General features: G+C 53.6%; 9 protein-coding genes across 9 annotated transcripts; 7 read left to right on the top strand and 2 right to left on the bottom strand.

Moving 5' to 3' along the window:
• Positions 1-452: 452 nt before the first annotated feature.
• BO86DRAFT_451604 (fungal specific transcription factor domain-containing protein) lies at positions 453-2,090 on the top strand (the record flags this gene model as incomplete). Its single annotated transcript, XM_025676870.1, has 5 exons — positions 453-673; positions 743-1,138; positions 1,198-1,334; positions 1,387-1,588; positions 1,646-2,090. The coding sequence occupies 5 exons, from the start codon at positions 453-455 to the stop codon at positions 2,088-2,090; spliced, it is 1,401 nt and encodes a 466-aa protein (XP_025522425.1).
• Positions 2,091-2,218: 128 nt separating this feature from the next.
• BO86DRAFT_459818 (M20 family metallopeptidase) lies at positions 2,219-3,717 on the bottom strand. Its single transcript, XM_025677379.1, has 4 exons — positions 3,540-3,717; positions 2,722-3,494; positions 2,530-2,670; positions 2,219-2,481 (listed from the first exon to the last, which is right to left on the bottom strand). Exons 1-4 carry the CDS (start codon positions 3,645-3,647, stop codon positions 2,226-2,228), a joined length of 1,278 nt encoding a protein of 425 aa, XP_025522424.1. The 5' UTR covers positions 3,648-3,717; the 3' UTR covers positions 2,219-2,225.
• A 483-nt stretch (positions 3,718-4,200) lies between these two features.
• On the top strand, positions 4,201-7,666 carry BO86DRAFT_423102 (uncharacterized protein; the record flags this gene model as incomplete). The annotated part of the gene is made up of 5 exons (XM_025675383.1): positions 4,201-5,098; positions 5,285-5,443; positions 5,681-6,179; positions 6,238-7,157; positions 7,191-7,666. 5 exons carry the CDS (start codon positions 4,201-4,203, stop codon positions 7,664-7,666), a joined length of 2,952 nt encoding a protein of 983 aa, XP_025522423.1.
• Positions 7,667-7,695: 29 nt separating this feature from the next.
• BO86DRAFT_325564 (guanine nucleotide-binding protein subunit alpha) lies at positions 7,696-8,802 on the top strand (the record flags this gene model as incomplete). Its single annotated transcript, XM_025668532.1, has 4 exons — positions 7,696-8,039; positions 8,092-8,220; positions 8,273-8,402; positions 8,464-8,802. Coding segments are annotated over 4 exons (942 nt in total), but the record flags the coding sequence as incomplete, so codon positions are not given.
• Positions 8,803-10,303: 1,501 nt separating this feature from the next.
• BO86DRAFT_383775 (uncharacterized protein) lies at positions 10,304-10,791 on the top strand (the record flags this gene model as incomplete). The annotated part of the gene is made up of 2 exons (XM_025670857.1): positions 10,304-10,752; positions 10,782-10,791. 2 exons carry the CDS (start codon positions 10,304-10,306, stop codon positions 10,789-10,791), a joined length of 459 nt encoding a protein of 152 aa, XP_025522421.1.
• A 1,431-nt stretch (positions 10,792-12,222) lies between these two features.
• BO86DRAFT_459815 (putative tannase) lies at positions 12,223-14,027 on the top strand (the record flags this gene model as incomplete). Its single annotated transcript, XM_025677378.1, has 2 exons — positions 12,223-12,919; positions 12,985-14,027. The coding sequence occupies exons 1-2, from the start codon at positions 12,244-12,246 to the stop codon at positions 14,025-14,027; spliced, it is 1,719 nt and encodes a 572-aa protein (XP_025522420.1). The 5' UTR covers positions 12,223-12,243.
• Positions 14,028-14,728: 701 nt separating this feature from the next.
• Positions 14,729-16,615, top strand: BO86DRAFT_250100 (uncharacterized protein). Its single transcript, XM_025667172.1, has one exon. The coding sequence runs from the start codon at positions 14,948-14,950 to the stop codon at positions 16,493-16,495; it is 1,548 nt and encodes a 515-aa protein (XP_025522419.1). The 5' UTR covers positions 14,729-14,947; the 3' UTR covers positions 16,496-16,615.
• BO86DRAFT_250103 (uncharacterized protein) lies at positions 16,616-17,044 on the top strand. Its single transcript, XM_025667173.1, has one exon. It carries the CDS (start codon positions 16,736-16,738, stop codon positions 16,994-16,996), a length of 261 nt encoding a protein of 86 aa, XP_025522418.1. The 5' UTR covers positions 16,616-16,735; the 3' UTR covers positions 16,997-17,044.
• On the bottom strand, positions 17,044-18,887 carry BO86DRAFT_250098 (Zn(II)2Cys6 transcription factor). The gene is made up of 2 exons (XM_025667171.1): positions 18,617-18,887; positions 17,044-18,542 (listed from the first exon to the last, which is right to left on the bottom strand). The coding sequence occupies exons 1-2, from the start codon at positions 18,654-18,656 to the stop codon at positions 17,092-17,094; spliced, it is 1,491 nt and encodes a 496-aa protein (XP_025522417.1). The 5' UTR covers positions 18,657-18,887; the 3' UTR covers positions 17,044-17,091.
• Between the last annotated feature and the right edge of the window lie 56 nt (positions 18,888-18,943).

The raw sequence follows: 18,943 nt of genomic DNA, 5'->3' as shown, positions 1-18,943 counted from the left end.
AAATTTCTTTTTTTTTTTGTCGAAAATTTCTTCCGGAATTTCCGACCGGTGTAGATCCGAAACACTTATCGGCCTGCCGGTCTTATCGCGTTGTTTATCCGACACCATCCGGACCAGCAACAATTGAACATTCCGGTAGAAGCGATGGACACTACAAGCAGGTAAACATTGCTTTGCTCCTACAACCTCGTTCTGGAACTAATGATTCAGATCGGTCTCGGCTTGCTTACGCTGCCGACGACAGAAACTCAAATGTGGAGGTCCCAGCAAAGTCCCTTGTGCGAGGTGCAAAGCGAGCCGGGCTGAATGCGTCTTTGTGAATCCCCGGGCATCGCGTGCCTCGAACAGGTCTAGGCACCTTGCTGAGGAGTTAGAGTGAGTTTGATATGATTGCGTTTGCTATGTCTGCTTGCTCATTTCACAGAGATAAATGGTCTGCTTTAGAGCAGCGGATGGATAGCTTGGAGGAGAGACACCAGAAAGAGTTGAGAGAACTGCAAAGCAAAGTCTCTCGGTTGTGCGACCGGCTCGAATCTACTGCAGAAAATGGATGTGGCCTGTCATTGTCGAATGATGAGCTGCTCGCCGGGCCTCAAGTCAGGGAGACGGACTCATTTGACATCGTGCGATGTGGTACTGTTACCGAAGGTGAGTGGGAGGAGCTGTATGATTTGTGAGTACACGGCTTTTGCGAAGATTGCCACTAAATGTTCGTGTACGTATATGCTTACGCGAAATTTAGCTTCGATGAGCACTGTCGGACAGTCATCGCATTCATGGATGACCAGCTCTACTCAGCGGCGCACGTCATCCGCACACAACCTCTGATGGCGACGGTAATCTGCGTCATTGCATCCAAGGCAGTTCGTCCAGAGAATTATACCACCTATCTTGGCGCAGCAGATCAGATAATTAACACCACGTTTTCTGGCGCCATAGATATATACACTGTTCAGGCGATGATGCTTCTCGCCGCCTGGACTGGCAGACATCGTCTGTGGGGATATGTCGCATCTATCGCCGTGGAGCTAGGCTTGAGTGTGGCTGCGTCAAACTTAGCAGATGTCTCTGTCGAACACACAGCAGATTTAGTTGGCTTAGCAAGAACGTGGTTCTCGTTGTGTTGCTTTGACCTAATGTAAGCGCGGACGCCATCCGAAGCTGAGTTGTACAGTACAAACTGACTTTATCAACAAGGATCAATCTGAATCGTCCATTCGTCGTCTACAATATTATGGACTATCTGCCTGTCGCCTCTCAACTTCTGGTCTCTCCTCACTGCAGACCAGTGGACTATCGCCTTTGCGCGTATTTGCAGGGGTTTTCGATCACTGGTATGAGGTCCCTCACCTCACACGGCGACAACACTCAACTAACAATATGCAGCCGAAGCCAAAGCGCAAATAGCCAAAACAGAATTGCAACCGAATCCACTACCTGACAGCGTGATTCAGAGATTGGGAGCCCTTGATCAGAAAATTGACCGCTGGTTCTACCATATCAACAATAGCATGGAGCCGCTCTACCAAACTTTTGCTAAGAAGCAAGACCGGAACCGATTTATGGTTCCCTTCGCTTTCCTCAAGATGTGTGCCTCCCAGTCCTACTCAAATGTTGCAATATCTAACGTCTTTGTTGGGTTCAGTTACGTGAACGGTCTTGCTTTGCACGGGAAGGTGTCTCAACACGGGAGCGCAGATACCAACAGGGTGGCTTTCATTCAAAAGGCCCTGGATAGCGCATGTCTACTACTTCAAACTCAGTTCGAGTCGAAGGAGTTCCGACAAATGCTGCCCTATTCGGGAGACTACAATCTCGTGACTACGTACTATGCTATCGAGTTCATGCCCAAAGCTCTCGAAGTCGCTAGTGCAGCTGTGAATTGCGAGCTGGTGCTTTCGAGACTACGTCAGGGGGCCCAGCTGCTGGAAGAGGCCGGGGCTGCGGAATCTGCTAGCAAAGTTCGAGATGAATTGCATATGCTGAAACAGGTGATGCGGACTTCTCTACCCCCGGAAGGTCTTGTGGCGGACTTAGACCAAGCCGCGGGAGAGTCTCTTTTTGACATTCCAAATCTTTTGGATGGATGATTCAAGGAAATGTGTATCAGTGATATGAAGAATTCGGACTCAACTTGGGCTGTAATATTTCTGAGATTGATGGAGAATGTTGTACATAGCTAACCATCGCATATGCCTGGACGATGAATGGTGGATTGACCACAACTACTCTAAGCGCCCAGCAGCCTTCATCGCCTGATGAAACTCCTCTTTCATCCTCAACGCAAAATCGTCATTAAGCAAGACATCGATGCAGATCAGCGCGTTGGCCTTTCCTGCTCGCAGTGCCTCGACATGCCCGATTTCACTTTCCGCTGCTTCCCTGAACCCTGTCGAATGGGGGAGATCGGTCGCATGGATGTTGAATACGGATTGAATGCCAGGGCAGATGTAAGAACAGCTACCGAAGTCCCTGTCATAGATGGTGAGTTGCAAAACATTAAAGAGGTTGACAAGAAGCACTTACGAGCTCCCACCCAGATCGTGAGCTATTTTTGCCTCCGCCACTGGTAGCATCTCCTCTGGAGTTAGACCGAGATGCTGTATCATGTACTGCCTGTACTGCTCTGCGAGCGTCTCGTTCGTCACGACGTCTTCGTAAAGTGCAAACCTGATAGTCTCACATCAGCACAATCCTATTGATCGAGGTCGAGACACTCACCAATCCAATTCCACCGTACATCCAGTCGCAGCAGCCGCACCATGGAAGATAGGCTCCACCCTCGCCCGGAGTGCCTCGATCTGCTTCACCGTCGGCGCTCGCACACTGAACATCCCCTCCGCATAATCCGGAATCAGATTCGGCACCTTCCCCGCCTCCAGAATACACCCCTGGATACTCTCACTTTTCTCAACGTGCTGCCTCAGCAACGCGATCCCCGTGTATGCCTGCACGATGGCGTCGCAGGCGTTCCGCCCCGTCCAGGGTGCCCCCGCCGCATGCGCCGACTTGCCGTGGAACTTGGCCCGCAGCTTCCACGAGGCCTTGGTCATGCACACGGGCGTGCTGAAATCTGGCATCCCGTGCGTCATCACACAGGCGTCGAAGCCCTGCCACGCGCCATTCTTCGCCATGATCCACTTCCCGCCGTACGACTCCTCAGCGGGGGTACCCATCACCACGACCGTTCCGGACAGGTTGCGGGACTTAAGGACGGACTCGACGGCCACCGCCGATGCAAGAGTGGAAGTGGCGATTAAGTTGTGGCCGCAGGCGTGGCCTACACCGGGGAGGGCGTCGTACTCGGCGTTGAAGCAGACGGTGCGCCCGCCGTCTTGGACGGAGAAGCGCGCCTCGAAGGTGGTCTCGATGCCGTAGACGTTGCGCGTGACGGTCCACCCGCGCCGCTCGAGCCAGTCGGACAGGAGCTTGCTGGCTTTGACTTCTTGGAAGGCGGTTTCTGGGTTGTGGAAGAGCTGGAAGACATGAGTTGGCTATTGTTTGGTCTCAGCTTCAGCGCATGTGTGGAGGCTACTAACCTCGAGACTCAATCTGCGCAGTTCTTCGCTCGCGTCATCGATGGCTCGCGTGGTCTCGGAGACGACATCTGCAGGTTGAAGAGGGGGAGGATCTGTTGGTTGGGTCATTGTGATGGGTTTTCAGCGTGTGTTTAGTCTTCTCGAGCCGTTCAAAGGGAGAATGAGGCATGGTACATAGTCGTAGAGAGCGATGTGAGGAAATCCCATGGCTTAAGTACAGAATGTGGTCATATAGACCACCCCCGCAAAAGCAGATAACGGTTGATAAGCGGTGTCAGTCATTGTTTCGGCTTCGGGGTCACTTTTCGGTCGGACCGATCCGCCCGCTCCGACCGCCCTCAGCCAGCCACTAACTTAGCCACGTTAGCGGGGCGCAGTTGTGGCTGCCTGAGAGGGGTTAATATGTGAGCCTGAGGCCATAATCTTGTCTATAGCATGCACGAGAGACGAGGCTGAATCCTCCTTCCCCAACCTCTCTCACTTCACCAACCTCCCTTCACAAACACCACCTCGAGGAATTGAACAGACACATGTCTGTCACCGAGTTGCTACTGCAACGAAGACATGACATCCTATGATTATGACAACCCCACCAGCAGCTCCAACAGTGCTTCATCACCATGATTACACAATCGGGTGGATCTCTGCTCTGCCCTTGGAGATGGCAGCTGCGGCCGCCATGCTCGACGAAAGACACCCCGATTTGCCAACCAAGCCGAACGACGACAACACCTACATACTTGGACGGATCCATGTCCACAACGTGGTCATCGCCTGCCTTCCCTCCGGCGTGTATGGCACGACATCAGCCGCCACCATTGCGAGCCAAATCCGCTTGACGTTCCCCTCGATTCGAATCGGATTGATGGTCGGCATTGGCGGTGGAGTCCCTGGAACGTCGGAGGATGTCAGGCTAGGAGATGTGGTTGTCAGCAAGCCAACAAGGGACTATGGGGGCATTGTACAATACGATTATGGAAAGTCGTTGGCCGGGGGAGTATTTGCTCGACAAGGAGTGCTTAACAAGCCCCCGCCCATCCTTCTAACCGCGATTTCTCGATTGCAGGCCGCGCACTTGACCAGACCAAGTCAAATCTCGTGGCTCGTGTCGCAAGCCGCCCGGTCCTCTTGTTTCGCATACCCTGGCGCTGACCGTGACATCCTTTTCGATTCCGAATATGATCACCTAAACCCGGAAAGCACCTGCACGGACTGTGATCCGAACAGACGCATGAAACGGTCAATTCGCACTTCGCAGGATCCGAAGATTCATTACGGGCTTATCGCGTCTGCGAATCAGGTCATGAAGGACGGTTGCTTGAGGGACAAGCTGGCCCGTGACCTCGGCATACTTTGCTTTGAGATGGAGGCAGCAGGCCTGATGGACAGCTTTCCGTGTCTAGTTGTCCGGGGCATCTGCGACTACTCGGATTCTCACAAGACTAAGGAGTGGCAGGGGTATGCAGCGGCAACAGCCGCCGCCTACACCAAGGAATTGCTATCGATTATTCATGGAAAACAACTCGAGGACGAACCATCGAAGCTCTCCGCCGACAACAGTAAGCTGTTCCTGAAGTCGCATGGTGATCTCTTGACTAATCTTGTATGCTAGTACCATACCTTTTTGGAGCACTCTCGTCGACCCCGCACTCGTCTCGGAATGTGGCTTCACAGCGCAACGGTGAGGGTTATCTCCATGTTAAGGCTGAAATGCTGTTAATCTTTTGAAGAATTTGATGAACAAGAGGAGCTCCTTGAGCAGATTTCTAGTTACCAGCACGAACAGGTTCATAGAAGGCTTGCGCACAAAAGACTGAGTGGTACTACTCAATGGTTCTTGGAAAATTCCGAATTCAAGGCGTGGTCGGAGAGACGCTCGAACAAGTTATGGTGCACCGGGAAAAGTAAGGTCCCATATATCTGTGGTTGGCTGGTTACTGAATAGTAACTTTCATGCAGTTGGGTCTGGAAAGACAGTGATCGCGTTGGTACTGTGTCCCTTCTCGAGAAGCCGAGCTGACGCTAAATGACTAGTGCGTCTGTGGTCGAAACTATCCGATATGAGCCCTCGGATTGTCATGCTCCTACCGTCTTCTTTTATTGCGAAAATGACCATACTGGGACTCTGCGGGCGTCTTCAGCCTTGTGTAGTCTGATTAGACAACTAGGTGAATTCGTTCATCGGACCGCAGGACCATGGCCAGCGCACCTGAGAAAAGAGATTGTGACATTCTTTGCTAGAAGAAAGATAATGCCCGATTTCAACGACTTGCAGAACATATTCATACAACTATTTGACCTAGTGCCGATGGCCACATATGTCTTGGATGGGCTCGATGCGATGGAGGAAGAACAATGCAAGCTTTTACTTACCTTCATCCGCTCACTATTCTCCGGAGCAAGAGAGCTCAAAGGGCAACGTATTCTCCTCTTTAGCCGAGACCAAATACCAGGTTATGTCAACCTCGCGACACTCATACCTGGGATCGGTCGGATCTCCACCTTCGACAACACCATGAGCGATATTCGGACCTTCATTGACTATAGTATTAGTGATAAGTCAATGTATCGGAAGCTCACAGACGATCGCCTCTTATTAGAAGAAACCAAGGATGTACTTCTCAATGAGTCCTCGGGAATGTATGCTTGAGTCCCCATAACCTCGAACTTCATTTTTATTCTTACACGTTGATGAAAGGTTTCTCTGGGTCCATCTTCAGCTTGAGATTCTCTGGAGCACTTGTTTCACAGACGCCGAAGTTCGCTCAGCGTTGCGTCAACTGCCAAAGGATCTTGAGGAGACATATCGATATTGCGCCAACAGAATTAACACCCACGACACAAGAGCATTGAAAGTGCTGAAGTGGGTCGGCTTCGCGTCACGGCCTCTACATCTCGAAGAGTTAAGGGAAGCAGTAGCCTTTGAAAGAGAAGACACAGCATTTGACAGCAACAAGCTCCCTCAACGTGACTTCATCATTGGCTCTTGCGCTAATCTTGTGGTTCTAGACCCAATAGATCTCTGCGTCCGATTCGCCCATTCTTCGATCAAACAGTATTTGGTGAAAAATGGTCTTGCTGGCCTTCAGAGCGCCTTCAATGAACACTGCTTCGACGAAGAACAGGGAGAGCTTGATTGCGGAGAATTCTGCATTGCGTATCTCTGCTTCTCCAATTTCAGCCTTCAGCTTGAGCACAAATGCAATGTAACGAGAGAGGCGGTGGTCCCAAGCCCTGTACTATTTGCAGGCCCGGCACTGAACTCTTCTCTGAGATATCTTTTTCGGGTACCGGATAGCCCCAGGCCCCGGAGAACCCTACAGTTACGCACTATCCGCACATCGACCATCCCCGATCGAAGCCAGTACAAGTTCCTGAATTATGCCATAGTTAACTGGATTGGTCAGACGAGATTTCTCGCAAGAGACTCCGCCATGTGGGAGAAGTTCGAGAAGCTCGCGACGTGCTTTAATGAGACCTGGAATTTTCATCCATGGAAGCCTGGCGGCCGCTCCATCCGGTCTCAGTTACATAGTCTTTTCGGATGGGCTGTGCGAGACAATCACGAACCGCTTCTCTCGATAGCGCTCAACTGGAAGAAGGAGATCTTGCAGATTTGTAATCTCCCTCTAATCGATGACGGTCTTCCAGCACTCCATGTTGCCTCTAAGCTGGGGCACCACGACATTGCTCGAACGTTGATCAAGTTCTGCGATGTCAACATGTTAGATGGAGTGGGGTACACGCCTCTACATCACGCCGTCGCCCGTAGTGACACTGAGATGGCATCGTTACTGCTTAGCGCGAAAGAAGTCAACACAGACCCAGTATCGGTCAAATGCGGGACACCGCTTAGCTTAGCGGCGCAACTGGGGCTTTATGAGATGGCAGAACTCCTGATCCAACATGGAGCTGCTGTACAGGAACCCATCTGGGCGGCAATAGTGCACGGAAACGAAGAGATAATCAAGCTTCTGGTTCAGCATGGAGCCAGCGTGAACTACAAAGGCGAAAATGGCCAGTCTGTGCTCGATTACGCAGTCCGATCCAAGCACAAAAATATGCCGAAATTCCTACGCGGCCTGACGGAACAAAAGGTTCTTCTCCTTGGTAAGTGTGCTTTCTAGTCCCCAAGGTTCTGCTGCTGACAGCTTGCATAGGGGCTGGTGAGTCCGGCAAGTCAACAATTGCCAAGCAGATGAAGGTTCTATACATGCAAGGATACACACCGGAGGAATTGAGTCGGTACAGAACGACGATCTACAAAAATGTCCTCGAGTGCGCGGATGCGCTATTTACGGCGATGCTCGAGCTGGGACTACATCCACATAGCGAAGAGGCCAGATTGTATCGTCTACCAATGTCGAAGACGGGTCTGCTGCCGGATCAGACTCTCACGCCGGATGCCTGTGAATTGATATCCGCACTGTGGCACGATCCTGTCATCCCTTTGCTCATGGAGCAACGAACGAAGTTCTATTTAATGGATTCAGCACCTTAGTAGGATCCCAGACTATCAATTGCAGCCCAATCGCCGCTGACCTTTATCTAGCTTTCTCGATAACATAGAACGAATAGCCGCTGTAGGCTACCAACCCACGGAGGCAGACGCATTGCGTGCGCGGACGAAGACCACGGGGATATACGAAACCCGGGTTTCCATTGGTTATACCAATCTTCAGTACGCGCTCCTCCCAAGCACCGACATTTATCCAGCGACTAATCCTATCTAGTGTATTCGATGTTGGAGGCGTACGAAGCGAGCGCAAGAAGTGGGTCCACTGTTTTGAGCGCGTCTCAGCCATAATATTCTGTGTGGGGCTGAGTGAGTACGATCAGGTCCTGCTCGAGGACCCTGACCAGGTATGGCTCTCGATGTCATCGCAGAGCGTGGCAAGACTAATGCTGTTTACCCCCCTCCCAGAATCGCATGGTAGAGAGCCTACTGTTGTTCGATTCGGTCGTCAATTCGCGGTGGTTCCTGAAAACGAGCGTGATTCTTTTCTTGAACAAGGCCGACCTTTTCAGAGAAAAGCTACCGCGCTCGCCGCTCGAGAACACCTTCCCGGACTACAACGGTGGTGCTGACGTCAACAAAGCGGCCAAGTTTATCTTGTGGCAATTCAATCAGGTCAACCGCGCCCACCTCAACCTCTACCCGCATCTGGTCCAGGCGACGGATACCAGCAATATTAAACTTGTGCTCAAGATGGTCGAGGAGACAATCTCGCAGAATGCACTCCGGGAAGCTGGATTGGTGTAGGTGTGTTGATCGGTTGCGGTCGCGCATGGCATGCGAGTGGTCTTGCTCGCTATATAGGGAGCAAGTCGCCGACTGATGGCCAGATTCTCGCTGGCAAATGCGGAGGTCCCGGGTTCGACTCCTGCTTTCTGATGGTCGACCATAGTGGGTTTGGACAGTGATCAACTAAGGGGGCTTGCTTCTGCTGGCGTCGAGCTAACTCGTTAGTAGCGCACAGCCTGAACGAAGCATACGTCCTTTCCTCCGGGAAGGAAGAGCGAGAACACAGTCACCAGGAGGGAGAAGAAGTTGTTGAAAGCTTTTCCCTACATTACTCTAGAGCTGTGAAGATGAAAGAGGAAGAACACAGCGGTCAGACCTCGCCATAGAGACAGATGCAAGTCGTTCATCCCCGCAGCAAGGAAACTGACGAGTTCAAGCCGCCGTGCATTGGCAAAGCTGCAGGTCAGAGTTCAGCCACGAAGCTTGGGGATAAAGACTCATCCGGCGCAATATGCGGAAGTGCGGGGGGGAAGAGGGGAAAGCGGGGGTTTTTGATTGACTTGATGCTTCACCGCCGTCATATGAAAACCACACTCCATCAAAGTACCAAGGAAGATACTACCGGACTAAGATCCTGTGAGAGGTCAGATCCGACTGAACGCTTGCTTTTAGCTCACTCCCGGAGCGTGCGGTGAGCACAAAAGTGCGTGCCTTGAGCCACACCCGAGAGCCTGGCATCCCTCCAAGTGCAATTCTGGGAGAAGTTGACCATTTCCCTGAGCTTCCACTTATATTGACTACTATGTACTCATACTGTGACTTAAAGAAACTTGTGCAGAACTAGATCAAAAATGGTTGTTCTAGCCCCACAAACATATTTAACATTCTCAGGTCTCAAGCAAAAGGATCAGCCTCGATCGACTGTGTTGATCATTCCTAATATAATATATTCTCTATCGTGTTTATCTCTTTAGATACATTACAGTCACATTGCAGAGATTCATGATATATTTAAGGTAGTCGAGAGTAATGATACTGCGTTACTGAGCATAGCAGGAGCGGCCATAAAATTTGTCTGACAAAGAGACCATGTCTGTCATTGTAACTGGTAGCCGTTATTTTACCTATCTCCCTTCCTTGTCAATCTTCTTAACGCCCATATCAGGGTTTCTAGGACAAAGACTTGGTGCAAAGCTTTCTCTCTCACAATGCATTTCTTTCATCAGACAATACCAATATGAAGTACTCCGGCAGCCACTTTGGTTGATGTCATAAGTCTTCAATAAGATCCTCGTCTTAAGTGTTCCTCGACGACAAAGGAACCCTGAATCTATCTGCTATGGTGTTCCGGGGCCTTTTCAATGGACTGGGTTTCACACAATGCCCCTTTCTCACAATCATCAGATATATAATTCCGCTCAAAGCATCACGTCCAGATCCTCTCTCCTGATACACCCAACCCGAGTCTCTCAGGACCCTATCTGTTAATCAAGCACCCACAGCTACTTTCACCGAACCGATGAATCCAGGATCTCCTGTTGCAGTGGCCACCGAGGCCCCGGCCACGGGCATCTTCGAAGAGTGCCGCTACACCGTCACAAGGGAGCTGTTCCTCGGCGGCGATGGCGTGGACTTGGTGATCGAGACGTTGCGCCTGAATCACGAGGATATCGCGGACGCGGCCAACTGGCACACGCTCGCCGAACGTCTGCTGCGCGCGCGCTGGGACGAGTACCCGCTCTTCAACGGCGAGGCGCACCGCCGCGCCGCGGTCGTCATCCACCGCGACCGGGTGCGCATGTTCGTCGATGACCGCCCCTGCCACCCGGTAAGGCCCTTCATCTACCGGGATGAGATCGAATGGTATTCTGAGGCACCGTACGGCCCGGTGCGGCAGGCCTTGTTTCGCGCCCTCTGGGTTCCGACGGGGCCGATCTTGCTCCGCGAAGATGCGCCGTTGGGGCAGCAGTGAGTGTGTTGTGACTGAATGCCTCTAGACTAGGTTGATCTTTCCTTGGCTGTAGCCCTTGAAATGTGACAATTGATCAAAGATTAAAGACATATAGTTCAGAAGATCAAAATATACAGTGTCATGAGCCTGGGTATCGGGTGATTGATATTGCCTTTGAATTAATATACTCCGTGTTTACTATATGCCTCTGTAGTCATGAAAGTTGCCGAGGCCGAGTCATAGTCGATTTGACAGGTCAGTCAAGAAAATACCATTGAAAGTATTGAGAATCTCGTAGTCTTGATTACTGATAGACTGTGTAGCTCTACTGTATTGAATCAGACAGCATTGCTACTTCCTAATATACCCAAGATCCGCTCGAGAGATATCAGCTAGCACATTCTCCTAGTTTGAACTGGATTTCTTATTTTCTATGCATGGCTTAGAGCCTTGTTGCTAGTCACGTGAAGGATCGACCTGTCATAACTGGGCAGGAGCTCAAGGGTGCGTGCTCAGTAAGCGAGAAGTGAGTGTGCATTGTATACGCAGAGCTGACAGAGCTGAGGAAGTTATCTACAGCACAGCATCGCCGTACTGCAACTAATCAAACTCAGAAATAATCCTCCTGGTTCCGTTTTGCGGTAATTGACAACCCCCGCACACCTTGGTTGTGCCTGCAATTTTACTCTTTTGTGCACGTCATTATCCCGACCTCCGACCTCCGATGCCCGACTTCGCCGCCGCCCCTTTCCCTTTCCCACAATCTCCAATCCGTGCATCGCTGGAATTCCAGCGACAACGTTGGTTGCCCCACAACAAGTGCACTGGGGATTCTGCGAACTGGCTGGAACCGTGGTACGTAACCTGTGGTCGGGTGGATTGCAAACTCCCTGAATCTGGAGACCCCGCGCTTCTCCACACATCACCCCGGACTCGTGAGGGTTTTGTGGGGATGACAGAGGGTGAAGCTTTCGCAAGCTAACCTTGGACACAAGCTACTCTGTTGGGGTACAGTACGATTTTTTCGGGGCTACCTCGGTGTAATTTCTCTCGCCCTCTAGCCAAGGCATTCCGAAATGCAGAGTCTTCGCCCGGAGTTTCAGGAATAGTATCTCACTCCGATTGTACAGCCATCTCAAACTTCGTCCTATTCGAGCATTCGAAGTCAACTATCTCTGAGCCGAGAAACGCTGTGAACTGAGTGTCGGAGATTAGGTGATAACTTCCCAACGAGGACTAGTTCTACCCACGATGTGTGGGAATGGAGATGAATGGAGAAACAGTTTGTGGGGAATCATGCAGCTCTCTGTCGGAGTTGCGAAGCTAGACTGACGATCACACCTTTTTTTCATCAAGCTTCGGTCCAAGGGAAATGAGCATTGGCGGAGAAGGGACCCCCGAATGATATAAAACGTTGCGTCTCATCTGTCAGGGCTATCCATTCCCATCGCCAGCATCCTTTACCTCTCTACTCACTTCACCTCTTTCCTCACACCCTCCACCCAGAGATGCGTTCCTCGGTCTGGGTCCCCTTGACGGGGCTAGCAGCCCTCGCTCATGGAGCAAGCCTGAGCGACATCTGCACCACCAGCTACGCCACCACTGCATTCCCGGCCACCGACCTCATCCCCGGCATCACTCTCGACCCATCGTCCATCACCACCGCTCTCGTCACCAACAGCTCCGTCACGAGTGACTTCTACCCTTCCTCCGTCATCGACTACTGCAACGTCACGTTCGCATACTCGCACAATGGCCGCGACGACCAGGTCTATCTCCAGATCTGGCTGCCCGACCCGTCCATCTTCCAGAACCGGTGGCTGTCCACAGGAGGCGGTGGCTACGCGATCAACTCCGGATCCAGCTCGCTTCCTGGAGGCATCATCTACGGCGCCGCGTCGGGTCTCACCGACGGCGGCTTCGGGTCCTTCGATACCAATGCCGATGCCGCGATGCTGCTGGCCAATTACACCCTCGACTACGAGACCCTCTACATGTTCGCCTACAAGGCGCACTGGGAACTCACCAAGATCGGCAAGGCCTTCACCAGGAATGTCTACAACGTGACCGATGACGAGAAGCTGTATGCCTACTACCAGGGTTGCTCCGAGGGTGGTCGCGAGGGCTGGAGCCAGGTCCAGCGGTATGGCGACGAGTGGGACGGAGCTGCCATCGGCGCCCCAGGTAGGCGATCCCACACTTCCTGGCACCCTTCCCGAATCAAGCGCTTGCTAACCCTCATCGCCCAGCGTTCCGGTGGAGCTTCCAACAGACGCAGCACCTGTGGAGCAACGTCGTCGAGCAAACCCTAGACTACTACCCGCCGCCGTGCGAGCTGGAGAAGATCGTCAACGCGACCATCACGGCGTGCGACCCGCTCGACGGCAAGACGGACGGGGTGGTGGCGCGCTCCGACCTGTGCGCGCTGCACTTCAACATCAGCAGCCTGATCGGCGAGGCGTACTCGTGCGCCGCGACGGCGGGCAGCCGGTTCTCGAGCGCGACGCCGGCGCAGAACGGCACGGTGTCGGCGCAGGGCGTGCAGGTGGCGCAGACGATCCTGGACGGGGCGCATGACTCGGCCGGCAAGCGGGTGTACTTCTCGTACCAGCCGGCGGCGGCGTTCGACGACGCGGCGACGCAGTACAACAGCACGACCGGCGAGTGGGGGCTGGAGATCGACCAGCTGGGCGGCGAGCACATCGGCTTGCTGGTGTACGAGAACGGCACGACGCTCGACAGCCTGGCCGGCGTCACCTACGACACCCTCAAGGACTGGATGATCTCCGGCCTCCTGCAGTACTACAGCACCCTGCAGACCACCTGGCCCGACCTGACCCCCTTCCACGCCGCCGGCGGCAAGGTCATCCACTTCCACGGCGAGGCCGACGCCTCCATCCCCACCGCCTCCTCCGTCCGCTACTGGGAGTCCGTCCGCAGCGTCATGTACCCGTCCCTGTCGTACAACGCCAGCGCCGACGCCCTGAGCGACTGGTACCGCCTCTTCCTCGTGCCCGGCGCCGCCCACTGCGCCACCAACGACGCCATGCCCAACGGGCCCTTCCCGAACAAGAACCTCGAGGTCTTGATCGACTGGGTCGAGAATGGCGTCGTGCCGGTCACGCTGAACGGGACCGTGCTGCAGGGCGAGAACGAGGGCCAGGAGCAGCAGATCTGCGCGTGGCCGCTGCGGCCCCTCTGGAATGGGGACGACCTGGAGTGTGTCTATGACCAAGCTTCCATCGATACTTGGCACTTTGATTTGAATGCGGTGCCAATCCCGGTTTACTAGAAGCTGAATGCGGACTGTGGCAAATGCGGTGGAAGGAATGTGTATATAGTGATCCGGCTTTCGGGGGTGGATGAGAGGGAGTCCGTCAGCCTCAACGACCTGAAATTATCAATTTTGTGAAGGATTTTCTCCCCGAATTTGACAGTCGGGAGAACTGTCTCGTCGCCTGTAGCGAATCACAGATGAACAGTTCATCAAGATCTTGAGAATCCCTTGTTCTTATGGCATCCAGATCGACGGCTTCCTTTGTACCAAGAATATGTTTCCGCACCTTGCCCGCGCTGGCGCCAAGCCGTTCAAACCCCCATCAGCATTGAGTAGTGCATCGGTGCTACATCCGAAAAGTCACGTACAATCTCCAATTACAGTCATGATCTGTCTTGTTCCACATACATTTCCATTGTGCGGTGCGGAGGACACAAGGCCCTTTACCCTGTCGAACTGGATATGTCATGCTGAATGTTTTACCCAATCAAGCAGCCCCACCTGTGCCGAAGTTTACCCTGCCAATTGAATGGTGTACGTGCTGGACGTTATGCGCATACGTAGATCGGTCATGCCGATGATGCAACACGCAGCGGGCGATGTTACCCGATAGAGCAGCGAAGGATGGCTCCACCCCCACAGACAGACAACCGCATTATTGGATCTGAGGCAATTCCCAACCCCATACGGAGAGTTAATCATCAGGGCAAAAATATCTCCTGAATTTGCATGCGGGAGATCGGGCCGAGGGGCCGATTTCCAAGTGTTCTGCGTGTATACAAAAGGATGGAAAATCCCCGGATCTGTCACCACAGTATATACTGGCATGGCTGAGCAAGCTCGAGACATTGTCCAGGAATCCCACGCAACTCAGATATTCCGCGAAACTACACTTTTCGACATCTTCTAATCGAAGCAAGACACCCACCGCCAAAATGTCCTCGCCTCCTGAGATTGACTACGCATGGACACCCACCGCCGCCACCCGCTGGGAACGGCCCCTCGACGAAGCCGAGCAGTTCTACGCCTCCCTCGCCAAAGCGCACGAGGCCACCGGCCGCGTCTTCTTCGCCATGACCGGCTCGATCACCTTTTCCCTTCCCGTGAACAGGATGGACCGGCCTGACACGGCGCGCAGAATGGCGGATGCGCTGCGCCAGGCGTGGCTGCAGCTGCGCTACAACCATCCGACCATCGCCGCGCGGGTGGAGTACGTCCTGCCGCAGGGAAGGTGTAAGAAGGTGTACGAGACGTTCTCAGACGCGTACACGCCGGCGGACTGGCTGGAGGAGACGTTTCGCGTCGTCGACGCGGGCGTCACGGGCCAGGAGTGGTGTAACTCGGACCCGCCGGTGCCGGACTTGCCGACGCTGTTTCTCATCAAGGAGGGGTCAGGCCCGCACGACGAGGAAGGACGCGTGCGCGCGACCGTGGTGCTGAGGGCGCGACATGATCTCATCGATGGGGTGGGGACGCTGATGCTGTTCGAGAATCTGTTCCAGCATGCGGCGCGGGCGTACGAAACCAGCCCGTCGGGGTATACACCACCGAAGTTTGGCGGGGAGTGGGTGAATCTGAGTCCGCCGCTGCGAGTGGCGGCGGGGATCCCGGCGCGATTGAGCTCGGAGCAGGAAGCGCGCATGCGGGAGATTCTGGAGTTCAACGCTGCCCTTAAGAGGAAGGTGGAGATTGCGAGTGTGCCGTTCAATCGGCAGGCAAGCTTGCCGGGGAGACATCAGAGGGTGGCGATCGTGCTGTCCGCGGAGACGACCGCACGGGTGCTGGCGGCGTGCAAGGCGGCGGCGCTCAGCCTCACGCATGCCTATCACGCTGCTATCGCGCTCGGCGTGCGGGACGTCCAGGAGCGGCAGCCCGCGGCGCGAGTGGTTCGGTATCTCAATTACTGTCTCATCAATGAGCGCGGCCATTGCGCGGCGCCGTACAATGCCGCCGCCCATCCGGCCGCGGTGTACCACTCGGTCTCGGGGCGCGGGCTGGCGGTCGACCTGACTGTTCGTGCGTCGTCGGACTTGAGGGATCTGGTCTCCGAAGAGGCGAGGAGACAGGAGTTCATGGACACTGCAGGGACGATCCGGGATTTCTACCTCGGCATTCGCGATGATGCAGAGCACATTAATCTTGTTCCCTCGTACTGGGCGATGTCGACGATCCCTTATCCGGCGGATGGGAAGACCCCGCCGGTCCCGCCGCGGAATGAGACGCCGTCGGTCTCGATTTCCAGCATGGGCGTTCTGGACCGAGTGATCAGGCCGAATCAAGGGAGCTTCGAGCTGGAGGATCCTTGGGTGACGGGCGAGGAGCTGGGGACCGGCTTTGGGCTGTTCCTTGGGACATGGAAGGGGAGATTAACGCTGAGCGGGACGTACAATGACGCGTTTCATGCTAAAGAGGAGGTGCTGGGGTTCCTCCGCCGATGTAACCAGAGCACGCTTCAAGGCTTGGGGCTTGAGAAATCGGTTTGAGAGCGCCGGGAGTTCAAGGTGATCTCTGCCTATAGAGGAAACCATTGGTGCTAGAGAGGTGACTCAATATCAACGTAAAATTGCAGGATGCCCATGTCGTGTATCTGATAAGGAGCTTCCTCTTGCCTCAAAGGATGGGGTGAGCTAGAAATGTGTCAAAGGTGACGATCCATTCTCTTGCCAGGTCGAATATTCCGAGTAAAACCTCTTCCGCGAGAATCTGTCTAGAGACACAACCAAATGGTTTTTGAGATGACCATTACACTGACCCCGGCAAGTTGTGCTGCCTGCTCACTAGGATTCGACTTTTATGCTAGATGCCATGTCGCTTCGCTTGACGAGTGTATGCAGACCTTTCCATGGCTATTTGAGGTTTTGGGTCTCACCCATGTTACGCCTACTGTTTTCGATTATCTGGTGAAAAATTGCTTGCATGTCTATTGGTTCGGTAATGGCAGGGGAATCCATGCTGTGAATCTGCAATGCCGCTATGTAGTGTAACGCAGGTAGGCTTCCTCGTCACGTAATGAGACTCTTAGCACAATGCGCCGACTTTTGAAGATTCAGATCTGCGTGTCCAAGTCGTAGGCAAATGATCACATGATGAGTATCCGAGAGGTATCCGGCAAGATTTCAGTCCACTTTTTCGACGTCGATTCCCAAATAGTAGGCAAAGCGTCAATAGCTTTGGTGATATTTGCAAAGAGAGTATTCGAGTGAATGGCTCTCATGTAATAAGTGAAGAACGCGCGATGTTCTGGCTCCGTACTATCCGCCGCCGCGATAAAGCATGGCCAGACAAACCCGTGTGCTCCCGGATCGGTCGGATGTGCCTGAGCGATCAGCCGGCGCAGCTCTTCTCGCAGGTGCCATGAGCTTTCGTCCGATGTCATCCGCATCACGTAGATCTGAGCGCCAATAGTGAATGACCGCCTGGCCAGCCAGAGTGTTCTATTGTGCTGAGCGTCTGCAAGAACGCTGGACGGCAACCACACCCCGGAGTCCACTGGGTGGCTTAAAGTCTTGAGCCCCTCATCCTTGTTGAGTAGCGACCGACCCAAAAATGAGAACATGTCGGTCTGTTGTAGGAGAAACTCGTGCAATTGAGGGTGTCCCAGTGATTTGACATTCTTGGCCATGGTGAACAATGTATGGAGCAGGAACTTGTACTCCGGGCTGCCAGTTACTGTCTCCCCGACGAGGAGTACGAGCAGTGTTGCCCATGTAACCGGGCTGAACACCTGATCGGGCGAGGCGACGTTGGAGGCCCGCAACAAGCGAGATATGATGACGGAGCGATCTGCTTCTGCTGCCGCCTGTAATGCCGGTTGCCTGAGGCCAACGTGCTGAGCAGCCACCACGGTAACAGCGCGCTGCAGCACCTCATCCTGACAAGCCATCGGAAGGATGAAGTCACGATAGCCATTGGAGATATCCAGCAGAACCATGACCGGAGCGATGTTGTTGGCAAAATAGTGGAAGAGTCCACGGATTTGTGAGCTCAAAGGAGCGATCCAGGGCTGAATTGACTGGTCCGTCCTTCTGGTTAAGATTGCGACCTTGTCGGCACCGACATTCTCGACATCCTCTCCGGGCAATACCGCGGTCGCGGAATCCTGCGCGATGTTTGTCTTGTGTCTAGCAATCGTAGTCGACGTCGACGTCGTATGAATGGCATCTGTAGGTGTGCTGCGTGGCAGAAGACAATTCTCGAGTGACATCACAGAGGCCCGTTCGACGGTATCGCCTGGCGCACCGACTGGCACATTCGAGACCGGCTTCGAAGCATGGTTCTTCCTCACCCTTTTCTTCCTCTCATGAGACCATCGAATCTGCGAGACAATAGGGACGGATTGTTTATATACAGAGACCGGATCGACATTGAGGACAGGAATAGAGCTGCCCTTTAGTTTCCCACGCGTCGCGACCCCGTTGCCGAATCGAAAGCGGCCGAGGCCACTGCACTCAATCCCCTTCTTCAGGCATTTTTGACAGGTAGGTTCGGCCCTGTCGCAGACAATCCGTCGTTTGGTACATTGAAAGCATCCTGCCGTGGGAGGATAGACACAGTCAGTTCAAGGGTTGCATAGGGTGTTTCCATGAGGGCGCAATCCCACATACCACGAGTTTTGGTACTTTTGTCCGTGTCGGTTCCGGTCATCTAAACAAGTGAACTGGACTGGCAACCGATGAACCAATATCATTTGCTCATGTAGAAACCTTAGTCTGGATGCGACAAGCGCATGGGAGTGATTGGTGGAATGGTTAGATTGTCGATTTCTTTTCGATGATGAGCAGCAGTAGCAGAGTGAGAGAGGGAGATGAAGAGATAAGAGCGGAAAGCACAATCGTGCAGTGCAGATTATGGGATCCCCGGCCGTTCCCCGATCGCTTCCCCGTTTCGGGGCGGGATAACCTCCATCCGGTGTACGGTTTCCCCCGGGCAGC

Source organism: Aspergillus japonicus, assembly GCF_003184785.1.
Source record: "Aspergillus japonicus CBS 114.51 unplaced genomic scaffold BO86scaffold_97, whole genome shotgun sequence".
NCBI classification, from domain to species: domain Eukaryota; kingdom Fungi; phylum Ascomycota; class Eurotiomycetes; order Eurotiales; family Aspergillaceae; genus Aspergillus; species Aspergillus japonicus.
The sequence above is the reverse complement of the archived record's forward strand: the minus strand, read 5'-3'. Positions and strand labels throughout refer to the sequence as shown.

Bases quoted from the DNA above. Each gene is read 5' to 3' on its own strand.
- BO86DRAFT_459818 (XM_025677379.1), bottom strand. From the start codon at position 3,647: ATGACCCAACCAACAGATCCTCCCCCTCTTCAACCTGCAGATGTCGTC. The intron at 3,495-3,539 runs GTTAGTAGCCTC...ACCAAACAATAG, and splicing joins TGCGCAGATTGAGTCTCGAG to CCAACTCATGTCTTCCAGCT. The intron at 2,482-2,529 runs CTCGTAAGTGCT...GCAACTCACCAT, and splicing joins GCTCACGATCTGGGTGGGAG to CTATGACAGGGACTTCGGTA.
- BO86DRAFT_250100 (XM_025667172.1), top strand. From the start codon at position 14,948: ATGTCCTCGCCTCCTGAGATTGACTACGCATGGACACCCACCGCCGCC.
- BO86DRAFT_250098 (XM_025667171.1), bottom strand. From the start codon at position 18,656: ATGACCGGAACCGACACGGACAAAAGTACCAAAACTCGTG. The intron at 18,543-18,616 runs GTATGTGGGATT...CTCCCACGGCAG, and splicing joins CAAAAGTACCAAAACTCGTG to GATGCTTTCAATGTACCAAA.
- BO86DRAFT_250103 (XM_025667173.1), top strand. From the start codon at position 16,736: ATGGTTTTTGAGATGACCATTACACTGACCCCGGCAAGTTGTGCTGCC.